Source organism: Ranitomeya variabilis, chromosome 6 (assembly GCF_051348905.1).
Source record: "Ranitomeya variabilis isolate aRanVar5 chromosome 6, aRanVar5.hap1, whole genome shotgun sequence".
NCBI classification, from domain to species: Eukaryota; Metazoa; Chordata; class Amphibia; order Anura; family Dendrobatidae; genus Ranitomeya; species Ranitomeya variabilis.
Window position 1 is genome coordinate 78,438,435 of NC_135237.1, and position 12,920 is coordinate 78,451,354.

A 12,920-nucleotide genomic window follows, 5' to 3' on the forward strand; every position below is an offset into this window, starting at 1 on the left:
ACAAAGTTGCCCACCAAGAGAACTACTCACCTGGTGAGATTGAAGGAAGGACATATATTAATGGCGGCTGCTGCAGATCCACAGGTCAGTGCAGGACCTGATTGAAACACACACTCTTCTTGCAGCAGCGCGGGGATGATCCTTTTTTCCTACCTAAAGGAGTGGATGAAGAATATCCCAGCCCTTAAGGACTTGCCTAGCAGTGGTGGCTTGCGCAAAGTGCGTTTGTGACTGCGCTTTTGCTGGTCTGATGCAAGTCGCTACAGAGTAGTTATTCCGGCTCATAGCACAAAGCCCAATAAATGAGTGTTTTTCTTCTTCGGGTGATTGCTGGCCAGTCTAGAGATCAAATCTACAGAATGTTGTTTCAGGGAACTTATTGGATGATACTATATATAATCAAAGTTAAAGATCCACTACCTTTTTAATAAGACCTTTTTTTAATAAGTAATCCGTATTGTCAAATAAAAATAACATATACTCACCTCTTGCACCAGCCTGCACCATTCCAGCCCCCCAGCATAATGTCACGTGAGCCCTTCAGCCAGTCAGCGGCCGGTATTCGTCTGCTGCACACTTCCCCCTGATGAATTTTGCCCAGCGGAAGAAGTAAGAGCACAGTGGCCCAATAGTGGCTGCTGATTACTTGCGTTGCTCTTGTGGCATAACAATGTTTTACGTGCCCTGGCAGACCCGATGCCGACATCACTGGAAACAGTTCCGGTGCAGGAGTATATGTTATTTATATTTTACAAAGGGGTTGTCTTGGTAGTGGACAACCCCTTTAAGGTTGTAGGGCCTTTTCGAACTTTTTGCTGTCATCCCAAGAATTCCCTTTTATCAAAGAATGCCATTTAATGCACAAAAGCTGTTAGAAAAGGCCATAAATGAATAGTGAACCAAGCAAGCAGGTGTCCTGGCCATGGCCTACCCTGCACAAAGCACTAGTGGTCTGCACTGTACGCTGCTGTGAGAGTGATGCACTTAGTGTTCATCTGTATCAGTTATCAGGGTGTATATACTAGTCCACCGATATCTGCAGTGTAAATACTATATACAGCGCTGTCTCATATTAACTAGTGAGGTCTCGTGGCTCTGACACTTTGTACCAGTCAAGGGGTTATAGGACTGGCGCAGTGCCAATCAGAGCAGAGGAGCGATTTGCAGGAACCTAACTGTAGAGAGTGGAAAAAAATTTGGTTACAGACTAGAGCGAGATCTCGGTAATGTCCATTCATATATATGTACATTGTAAGTAGATTGCCCTAAGCCATCTTTTTTCCAAAGCGATTAATCCCAACTTGATAACCTATGTTGGCTTTGCTATCCAGTCCGACTGTCCTTCTTACATAGAGTAGCCCATAACTGTACACAGTGTTCCTCGTGTGATCTGACTATTTTTGCATGAGCATCCATGTCTTTTTTGTCGCTTCCCATGATTACGTTTGCCTTGGCAGCAGCTGCCTGGCACTGGTCACTATAGTAAAGTTCAGTGTCCACCATTGCGCCCAAGTCTTTTCCAGTGGCAGTTGTAACCAGTGTTTTACTATTCAATACATAATTGTAGAATGTTTTTCTTTGGCTGAAGCACAAAGGCTTTAAAATATAATTTTCAAATTATCTTGTGTACCTTATACTTTATAAAATGCAACAAATTGCTTTTTTTTTTTCCTATAGATCAGTATCTATTAATGGGGTTTATTTGGCCTTAGGGTAAAAGTCTGCAGTTTCTCTATGTGACTGCAGACTTGTGAATGCTTATATCGTGAGCACTGTGTGCTGTAAGGATTCTCTGATGCCGGCACTGATAAGTGCAGGTGCATCACCGGAAGTATGTGATTTGCATACATGCGAACACGTGCCAACTAGACGTGCACGGACTCCCTCAATGCAAGTGTATTGAGCAAGGTTAAACACGTCTAGTCGGAATGTGATCAGAAGTATGCAAATCGCATAAATGCAGTCACGCGCCCACTGCTCCCGGCGCCGGCAGTGTGCGCACTGTTAGGATTCACAAGTCTGCAGTCACATAGAGTGACCGCAGACTAGTACCGTAAGGCTTGACAACCCCTTTAAGGCTACAGTCACGCTAAGGCTACGTTCACATTTGCGTTGTGCGCCGCAGCGTCGGCGCCGCAACGCACAACGCAAACAAAAAACGCAGTTGCGTTATGAACAAAAAACGCAGCGTTTTGCGCCGCATGCGCCCCCCAAAGTCTAGACATTTTTTGCATTTTTTTTGGAAAACGCATGCGTCGTACAACGCACCACGACACAAGTACTTGCGTTGTCTGCGTTGTCAATGCAAATCAATGGGAAAAAAGGCGCATCGACGATGCAAAAGCGACGCAAACACGACGCATGCGTTTTTTAAAAAGTCGGCGCCGCAAAAAAAATGCAACATGTTGCGTTTGCCGCGCCCTGACAGGTGCGCCCTAACGCCGCATGCGGCGTACGACGCACCAAAACGCATGACAACGCATGTACATGCGGCGCCATGCGGCCCCAATGTTAAAGATAGGGCCGCACGACGCATGCGTTTTGGTGCGGCGACGACGCTGCGGCGCACAACGCAAATGTGAACGTAGCCTAAGAACGTGTTGACTGCTAAAAGTAGAAACTAACCTCCATCACAGGCCTCCAATCCACAATTCCCCCACATCCTTGAAATTCTACATAAATGTACTCTACTATTCTATATAAAGCGCCTTTTATAGACAGACTCCTTGTATTTCAGCCGTAGCTTTCCTCTGTTTAAAAATAAACTATTTATACCGTTCCTAGGGTTCATTTTCCTTTAAGTCTCTTTGTGTCTTGATGTATGAAGGCAGTGACTTATTGTCCCCTTATTCTAAATTCAGCCCTGAGTGGGAGCTATATTTTGCTTAGTAACGACTGTGCCATTTCAAATCACTTACCCACAAAGAAACTCCAGTGTTATCTCCCTGGCCGGCAGGATATGTGCACGTAACTGCAGACAGGAAACCCCAATGCTGGGGCTGCGGCAAAGCCATCTGATCCTTCGCAGGCTGAATGGAAATTATGCCGAGGGTTATGCCTCAGCCGTTTCCCTTGCGATGAATGAATCTTGAAGAAAAATACAGCTGCGAGTTCTGCAGCGCTCTATGTACAGTAATAAAGACACATACGAGCCCATATGTAATCACTTTAATAAGTACTGGATGGGGAGGGGATGCACAAAATGCATTGCGACAAATAATGTTTTTGAAGGTACAGTAATGTATGTATTCTGTAAAATGTATATTATATCTACTGTATATATATATATATATATATATATATATATATATATATATATATATATATATATATAATTTTTTTTTTTACAAATTTGATCTGAGATTTTGGAGACTACTTTGTAGACAGTATACTTAAGGTCCGGGACTTTAACATTGATGGCCCCTCCTTAGGTTAGGTCATCAATGTCTGATCAATATGGGTGCGAGTTTCAGCAGCCCCGGTACTGCTCAGTTATGGCTCTGCACAGCACAGCTCCATCATCAGAATGGTGGCCGTGACCGGGTACTGCACATCCGCCCCCTGTTGAGTTGATTAAATAGCGGATGTGCATTACCCAGCCCCGGCCGCAGCCACTATACAGATGAAGAAGCTGATCGACAAGGGTGCTTGGTGTCGTACACCCACCAATCAGACACTGATGACCTATCCTAAGGATAGACCGTAAATGTAAAGTCCCAGACAACCCGGCATTGTGTTCAAGAAGACCTTTGAAGCATTTTGCTATATGTATGTGTCCTTGTACAGCCTTTGTCTAGTTTAAATGGATATTGTCATTTCGGAAAACCAATGTCTCTCGGCTGCAGGTTTTGTTTTACTCACCTTTCCGGGTCCAGTGCTGAATCTCTGCCGTTTCGTATTGTCTGCAGCGCTGACGTCACATCGACAGTGCTGCAGCCAATCACTGAGCTCAGCAGCTCTGCCTGAGTTGATGGCACGAGCACGCAGAGCCGCTGAGCTCACTTATGGCTGAGTAGGAAGTGCATATGAGTAACCTCTCCTATCTCTGTTATGTAATATATCTCCTTGTACCTGACTATTATCTGCTGTTATCTTGGCTGATAGGATTGTGTCTTATCTATTTCCATTTACCAGGAAGTAGTAGGGAGCAGTTCACATTGCTATGCTGCGTCCATGCATTTGGTACAGTATCCTGCAACCAAGAGAACATTGGTAACACTCAATATAAAGGATGTAGAGGTGGTTTTGTCCCATACACGGTGAGGCTTCAACAAGAGACCACCTCTTAGATAAGACCACCCTCTGAGAGGAGCAAATTCCAATGCAATTTTATATGGTCATCTCAAGGAGGATTAAATGCAATCTGTGTCCAGGATTTTGCTATGTAACTTGAGCACACCATGATGTAGGGGCAGATCTAACAGTTCTCAAACTGCTGAGCTCTGTATATCCCTGAACAGACCACTGATTGCCAGCTTTCTGGGTACACTGTGCATAGACAGAAAGCTGGTAATCACTGGTCAAGGCGGGGTTCTACAGAGCAGAAGAACTACGTGACAGGAGACAACTAGTCCCCTAGTGATAATTTCCTGCTGATAAAACACTGAGTCTTGCATTTGTAATGTTTTAATTAGACCTAAAAAAGAAAAAGGAAATTTAATAGCGGTCTACAAGTATTTGAAAGGATGCAAAAGTGTAAAGGGATCATCATTATTCTCATTTGCATATGGAAACAGGAGAAGCAATGGGATGAAAGGGAAAGGGAGAAGATACAAATCAGATATTAGAAAAAAAAACCTTTTTAACAGTGAGGGTGATCAATGAGTGGAACAGGCTGCAACGAGAGGTGGTGAGTTCTCCTTCAATGGAAGTCTTCAAACAGAGGCTGGGCAGACATCTGTCTGAGATGGTTTAGTGAGTCCTGCATTGAGCAGGCGGTTGGACACGATGACCCTGGAGGTCCCTTCCAACTCTAACATTCTATGTTTCTATGAAAGTCACTATTCATTATGTGTTGGGCACACAACTACTATGCAAGCCCCAGTATTTCGGCTTGATTTGTCCTTCCATAATTATACTCTCATGTGGGATCAGAGGAATTAGCTTGGACTTACTGAAGTAAATAGTTACAGCATTAGCATAAGTGGAGAAGTTGGTAATAGTAGGAGCAGAAGGTCTCAGATATGGCGCACACATGAATATTTGGAAGTTAGCAGTAGCGGGTCAGTCAGAAGGTAATAGACGTAGAGATACTCAGAAGAATCATGTGACTATACTGTTATTAGTGTTTCTGCCTCTAGACAACTAACATCTTGTAATCCACAAAGGAAATATAGCATTTTAATAATATCATGTCAATACTGTCTGTTGCAGCTTTAGGCTTAAAAACTAGTAAAAGTGACCTCTTCTAAACCGGATATATGGGCATTCAGGTTTTTGAAATGTAAGGCTATCACCACCGTTATATCTTCTATCTGTTGCTGGTCTGCTGATCAATTAACATTTTCATTCATATGCAAATGATGCATTAAGTGCTCTGGGTGTGACAAGGCACTTTATATGCTTCTGTCTCCCAAAGCTGTGCAGGAATAAGATGCACCAAATTCATTGAGAGGTGCACACCACTAAATGAATTCAGCCCAATTATCACCACTTTTAGTGAATTTGTCGAGTGGTCACCATTACGTCCTATCCTGCCCCAGTTTCACAAACTTTGGCAGAACTGGTTGTAAGTGGAGATCCAAAAAGCGTATTTTTTTTGGCACAACTTTGTGTTGCACCAAAATTTTGCAACTCTTTAAAGTGCCGTAAACACTTTGATGAATAAGGGTCATTATATCTAAGAATTGGCTAAACGCTAAATGAAAGGTTCTTGAATGACCCATATCAAAGGCCTGATTCACACATCTGTGTTTTGTGGTCCGAGTTGTCCAAAGTGGACTGGGTACATCTTCTCATAGCTGATATCATACATACCCTCCTGCCCCAGGTCAGAAACCAGCAAATCCCAGCAGTGCCCATTGCATCCGCTGGAGAGATTCATAAGTCTGCAGTCACACAGTGACTGGAAACTTATGTATTTGGACTGGACAACCCTTTTAAAAATAGACATGTCTATGATTTTTTTTTTGCTGACACACTGTTCAAAAAAAGCATGCAAATGTGAACAGCTCCATAGATTATAATGGGTACATATCCTACCAGTGAACAGCAGATGTGTGAATGAGGCCTAAAGGGTTAGCGATGAAAATATGGTTATGGTGGATAAATAACAGAACAGAGATAAAGATGCTGAGAAATTCTGGCTCTATATAGCTGTACACCTATATAACTGGATATTTTATATCTTTTTCTTTTATGACTTGTCCACGAGTTTTGGAATTGAATATCATTATTTCTGATGGTATATAAATCTGGTCAGTAATACATGTTTTAAAGTACGCAAGAGACGTATCCTAGTGTTAAATGTTCTGCTCATTTTCCTGTGTTTGTGTCTGCTTTTGTTCACCCGAATACACAGGACTCCCGTATCCCTCTTTCCAGTCCTCACGCTGCTTCCTGGCCGTATCACAGTATAAAGCAGTGACAGGAAGGACACCTATAAATTTCTTGGTAAGCAGTGTGCGCTGCTGGATCGGCTTTCTTTTTTTAAATGATTTTGTTGAAAACCTTGTTTGAGACAAAACACCAGAATTGTCTCCGGTTCTGATGACAAACAGACAAGCGCACAGTCATAGGCCCCAATTTATCCAACAGTTTTCGTCACAGAATTCTGGCTTAGAACCGTTTGAAACGTTGCAAGTTGTTCAAAAATGTTTCAACTTTTGCAGTTTTTACGACAGTCCTGGCCAGCTTAAACCAGCTACAATATTGAGCAAAAATGTTCCAACTTCTGCCGTTTTTACAACAGTCCTGGCTACCTCTGTCCAGCCCCAATATTATACAAAGTTGTAGTTGGACAAAAATGATGCCACGTCTAGCATTTTTAAGAACCACTTTAGCAGACTTCGAAAACAAGCTAGAAAGTGGGCAGAGCTTCAGCAGAGTGAAGGAGTGTGGATGAGTGCAGTCGGCAAATTCATCAGAAATGTAGCATAAATTACAACAAAAAGTCCTCTCCTGACTGGAGAACGTTCCTTGTAGTGATACACGGCAGCTGAAAGATGTGGCAAATTCAAAAAGATCAACTAGCCACTTAAAGAATTTGGCGCTCCCCTTTCCAGCATATTGTTCATGGTGTACAAATTGCCAGTTAATCAGGGCCATAGTGTGAATGTTATAACTGTGTAATCAGCATTTATTTTACCGCTGAACAAGTCGTAAACAGTCAAAATGACTCGAAAGTCACAAGCTGGGAATTCTGGGTGCCCATACCATGACTATCGAAAGTATTCACCCCCTTGGCTTTTTACTTATTTTGTTACATTACAACCTGTGTTTAAATATTTTTTAATTTGCGTGTGATGTATCAGCACTAAATAAGCTAAGTTGGTGAAGTGAAGTGGGAAAAATATAGATATAAATTATAGTTATGAGATAAAATAACTAAAAATTGGCATGGGCATATGTATTCGCCCCTTTTGCTATGAAGCCCCTAAAAATTTCTGGTTGAAGCAATTATCTTGATAAGTCACATGCTTAGTGAAAGGTAGTTCCCCTGTGTGCAAACTGAGTGTCACATGGTCTGTCAGTATATACACTTTACCTTTTCTGAGAGGCTGCAACTCCACTAATCAAACACCATGAAGACCAAGAAGACCTCCAAACAAGTCAGGGACAAAGTTGTTGAGAAGTACAAGTCAGGGTTGGGATATTTATAGAAAAAAATCCCAATCTCTGATGATCCCCCAGAACACCATCAAATCCATTATCATCAAATGGAAAGAATATGGCACCACAACTAACCTGCAGAGAGAGGGCTGCTCACCGAAACTCCCAGCCCGGGCAAGGAGGATATTAATCAAAGAGGCAGCATGGAGAACGAAGGTAACCCAAAAAGAGTTCCCAAGCAGAGTCTGTAGTATCTGTCCATACGATCATAATAAAACTTATACTCCAAAGAGGTGGCCCATAAGGAAGGGTGGGTGGAAAAAAAAGCCTTTACTTACACACAAAAATTGTAAGGTTCATTTTGAGTTTGCCAAAAGAAATGTGAGAGACTCTCCAAATGTATGACGGAAGGTACTGTGGTCAGATGAGACCAAAATTGAACTTTTTGGCCACCAATGTAAACGCTATGTCTGACTTCAAACCACCACAGCTCATCACCGCCAAGAACACCCTCCCCACAATGAAACATGGTGGGGTCAGTATCATGCTGTGAGGATGTTTTTCGGCAGCAGGGATAGGGAAAATGGTCCGAGTCGAGGGGAAGATGTATGGTGCGAAATACAGGGATATACTTGAGAAAAACCTGTTTCAGTCAGTCAGTGATTTGAGACTGGGGCATAGATTAATCTTCCAACAAGACAATGACCCAAATCATACTACTAAAGCAACTTTCGAGTGCGTTAAGGGGAAGCATGTAAATGTCTTGGAGTGGCCTAGTCAAAGCCCAGACCTTAATCCAATTGAGAATCTGTGATCAGACTTGAAGATTGCTGTTCACCAGAGGAAACCATCTAACTTGAAGGAGCTGGAGCAGTTTTGCCTTGAGGAATGGGCAAAAATCCCAGTGGCAAAATGTGGAAAGCTCAGAGACTTATTCAAAGCAAGTTGCAGCTGTAATTGCTGCAAAAGGAGGCTCTACAATGTACTGATTTTAGGGTGGCAAATAGTAATGCACACTGAAGTTTTCTGTAATTTTGTCCTATTTGTTGTTTGTTACACAACAAAAAGAAAACCAAATGTTCACAGTTGTAGGCATGTTCTTTATATGAACTGATGCAAACCCTCAAACAAGCCAGTGAATTTCTAAGTTATGGGTTAGCAAAACACAAAAAATGCTAAGGAGGGTGCATATTTTTGCATGCCACTGTTAATGTGATATTTCATCATTAAAAGATCTGACCTAGCTAAAGGATACGTGATGACTTGTGGAGTCACTCCAGTGGGAATTTGACCCTGGGATCTCCATCAATACCTAGACATAAGCTTTGAAATGCTCCATCAAGGTGGAGCTGTGGCCTCTTCTGTGCTCCAGCGCTCCATCCTTTGGGATTGCTCCATTATCTCCACAGGACTGCTGGAGATATCTGAGCGCCCAGCAGTTTGAATACCATCAAACCACAAGTTATCAGCTATCTTTTGGAAAGGTGATAAGCTTTTCTGACCAGAAAACCCATTAAGGGTATGTGCACACGTCAGGATTTCTTGCAGAAATTTTCCTGACAAAAACCGGACATTTCTGCCAGAAATCCGCATGCGTTTTTACAGCGATTTTACCGCGTTTTTCATGCGTTTTTGGTGAGTTTTTTTGTGCGGTTTTTCCCAAATGTATAGAATAGCGGGAAAAACGCAGAAAATCCGCAAAATTAATGAACATGCTGCTTTTTTTACCGCGATGCGTTTTTTTCGCGGAAAAAAAATGCATCATGTGCACAAAACATGCAGAATGCATTCTAAATGATAGAATGCATAATGTATGCATTTTTAATGAGTTTTTATAGCATTTTTATCCCGAAAAAACCTGAACGTGTGCACATACCCTAAGGCCTGTAGCTTCTGTAGAAATGAATGGAGTTGCACAATTTGTGATACCTACTGCCAATTTTAAATCTTATAGCACAAATCTTATTAATTAATTGTATTTCCTATTCACTGGATGTATGACGTAGGACTCAGGTCAATGACATACATTATGTGTGGTAAATATAGAATCTACGTGGTCATGTAAATCCTTTTGTTTTTTTTATATTGGTCATTTTTATTTTTATTTTTTTATATTGGTCATGTTAATCCTGACATTAAATCAGTCCAGAAAATTCCGTGTGAAAGCAAGGACATCTTCATCAACGTCTGCTAGTCCAGCGAATCAGGAGGAGATTGAGCACTGGACGTATGCTGCTGAAACCCCGCCTATTGCATTCCCTTATAGTATTGTGTATTTTAGAATAAAGCCAGTTGCTGTGACGGTTACACACATGATGTGTGGATCCATGAGCATGCACTAAGATTGAACCAGCTACCTGCCTGACTCATTCTTACCCGGTACCACATGCTTATAGTTTAATTTGGAATGACTGGTGAATGAGGGAAGGGTAATTGTCGTTTTACGACCCCGACACTAGTACTTCCTCTTCATGGATCCACTTTGTGTATTCTGGTTCATGGATGTGGTATTGAACATCCCACATGACTTCTTTATTCTACCCAACTGAATTTTGTTCTATTTTTTCTTGTTTCATGTTTGATGTCATTATTTTCTGACACATTGCACTTGCAAATACATCTGCATTTGTTTTGTGTGTATAAGATTTTTGGTTTTCACTTATAAACTGCTGAATATTAAGGAGTCAATGAGGACAAATGATCAAGACAGTGATTGTCCCTGTCCTCTCCTTTAAGCTCCAAATGCTTTTTACAGAAGTGCTAAAGTTAGTGCATATTTGGGAAAAAGTTGCAACATTTTTGCACAAATTCAACCTAAATAACAAATTCCTCCCTGACTAGTGATTCTGGTCTGTATATGCCTTGGATGACTGATGTGAATGTCTATTGGTTTACTGTATATAAGGAACAGTATGTAGTGGATATACACTTGCGCTATCTGTGATATTGCAGTAGGATGTTCATTCCTCAACCAAAAATCTACAAAAACCCTTGTCCATGTACTCATCATCTCCCACCTTGACTACTGCAACCTCCTACTTTGTGGCCTCCCTTCTAACACTCTCGCACCCCTCAGTCTATTCTAAAGTCTGCTGCCCAACTAATCCGCTTATCCCCCCACTATTCCCCGGCCTCTCCCCTCTGTCAATCCCTTCACTGGCTCCGCATTGCCCAGAGACTCCAGTACAAAAGCCTAACCATGACATACAAAGCCATCCACAGCCTGTTTCCTCCATACATCTGTGATCTAGTCTCCTGGTGCTTACCTGCACGCAACCTCCGATCCTCACAAGATCTCCTTCTCTACTCCCCTCTTATCTCCTCTTCCCACAATCGCAATAAAGATTTCTCCCGCATATCCCCTCTACGCAGGAACTCTCTACCACAACATATCAGACTCTGCCAACGGTGGAAACCTTCAAAAGAACCTGAAGACCCACCTCTTCCGACAAGCCTACAACCTGCAGTAACCACCGATCCACCAAACCACTGCACGACCAGCTCTACCCTCACCTACTGTATCCTCACCCATCCCTTGTAGATTGTGAGCCCTCGCGAGCAGGGTCCTCTCTCCTCTTGTACCAGTCGTGATTTGTATTGTTTAAGATTACTGTACTTGTTTTTATTATGTATACACCTCCTCACATGTAAAGCGCCATGGAATAAATGGCACGATAATAATAAATAATAATAATGTTACTGTCTTATCAACTTATTTTCATCTGTGGGTTACTAGATAGAACAACAATGAAATCCGTTATCCTTGAAGAAAAAAATATGAGTATGTTACATGAGATTGTGAACTCCCTATTGTTTTATCCATGTTTTATCATATGTAGGTAGATCGCAACAAGTCTAGGCAAGTTGATGTGAAAAAATTTTCATGTTAGAGGAGAATAAATTAAATACCAATATGTGCTATCATTTAGGTTTTAGTGCACACACTCTGGGTTGCGGGTGAACGTCCCTGTTATTCACTAGCATTAGTAGCAAACCCAATAAATCGCCATATTGTATTTAGTTTGTTTCTAAAGGTATTGTAAAATAGAGATTTTCTCTTATTAAATGGTAAAATAAAACAAACTAGAAAACTTTTCAATTTACCTTTTATTAAAGAAATCATCTCCCTTCTCAAGAATGGAGGATTTTAAATTCTTCAGCTTACAACTCATTGCCACGGTTGTGGGCCAGCTCAGAACTTTTTTACAAGTAGTCGGCTTCCTAGTCAAAGAGATCACGCTTGCAGACAGTTTGCTAAACATTAATACTTTACTTATAAAAGATGGTAATAGCATACATTTAATAACTAGTAAATAAGCCATCTGAAAGTATATGGTGTAAGTTATAATGTAAATATATCATAAGGAGTGACCCAGAGACCGGGTTCAAAATAATAAATCAAATGAAAAATTGTACAGACCTTGGAAATTATCAAAAATTGCTTATTTCTTGATATCCCATCTGTGAATATAATAATAAAAAAAGCAGAGTACAAAATTATGAATATATAAATATGACAAATGAAGTGCCAGTGTACAATAAAAAAAAGCAGATTTTAATTAATAATAGAATACATAATATAGAGTTCAATTCATAGTAAATAATGGAGTACCAAGAAAAAATAGCCTAAAAGTGTGCTAAATTCATAAATAAAGGGTCACACCAATGTAAGAATAATAAAAGGACTGCAAACCCATAGTACCAAAGTGCACTGCTCTTCTTCCATCTCACTCCCCAACGCACGTTTCGCAATGCTTCCTCAGGATTAAAAACATCATCTCCCTTCTCAAGAATGGAGGGATTTTTAATTCTATAGTTTACAGGTCATCGTAGGTTATAGGCCAGCTCAGCACTGTTTGAGAAGTGGTTGGTTTCCAGGGCGGGCACTGCAGGATTTTAAACCTTTATGGCGTAATGTGTTACCAATGGTTTTCTTGGGGACTGTGATCCCAGCTGCCTTGAGATTATTAACAAGTTCCCACCGTGTAGTTTTAGGCTGATCTCTCACCTTCCTCATGATCAAGGATACCCCACGAGGTGAGATTTTGCATGGTGCCCCAGATCGATATCAATTGACAGTCATGTTTTATTTCTTCCATTTTCTTACTATTGCACCAACAGTTGTCTCCGTCTCTCCCAGCATCTTACTT

General features: G+C 41.3%; 1 protein-coding gene across 4 annotated transcripts in view; it reads left to right on the plus strand.

Moving 5' to 3' along the window:
* Positions 1-12,920, plus strand: part of LOC143781825 (mitogen-activated protein kinase kinase kinase 3-like) — a 155,156-nt gene that overhangs the window by 20,221 nt on the left and 122,015 nt on the right. Inside the window, exons 1-2 of one of the 4 annotated variants that reach the window (XM_077268697.1) lie at positions 6,370-6,416; positions 6,521-6,612. The exons of the other annotated variants lie outside the window; for them this stretch is intronic. Coding sequence (XP_077124812.1) covers positions 6,401-6,416; positions 6,521-6,612 — 108 coding nt within the window. The 5' untranslated portion in view covers positions 6,370-6,400. Of the gene's footprint in view, positions 1-6,369; positions 6,417-6,520; positions 6,613-12,920 lie in introns of those variants that run through there. 4 annotated transcript variants of the gene reach the window in all.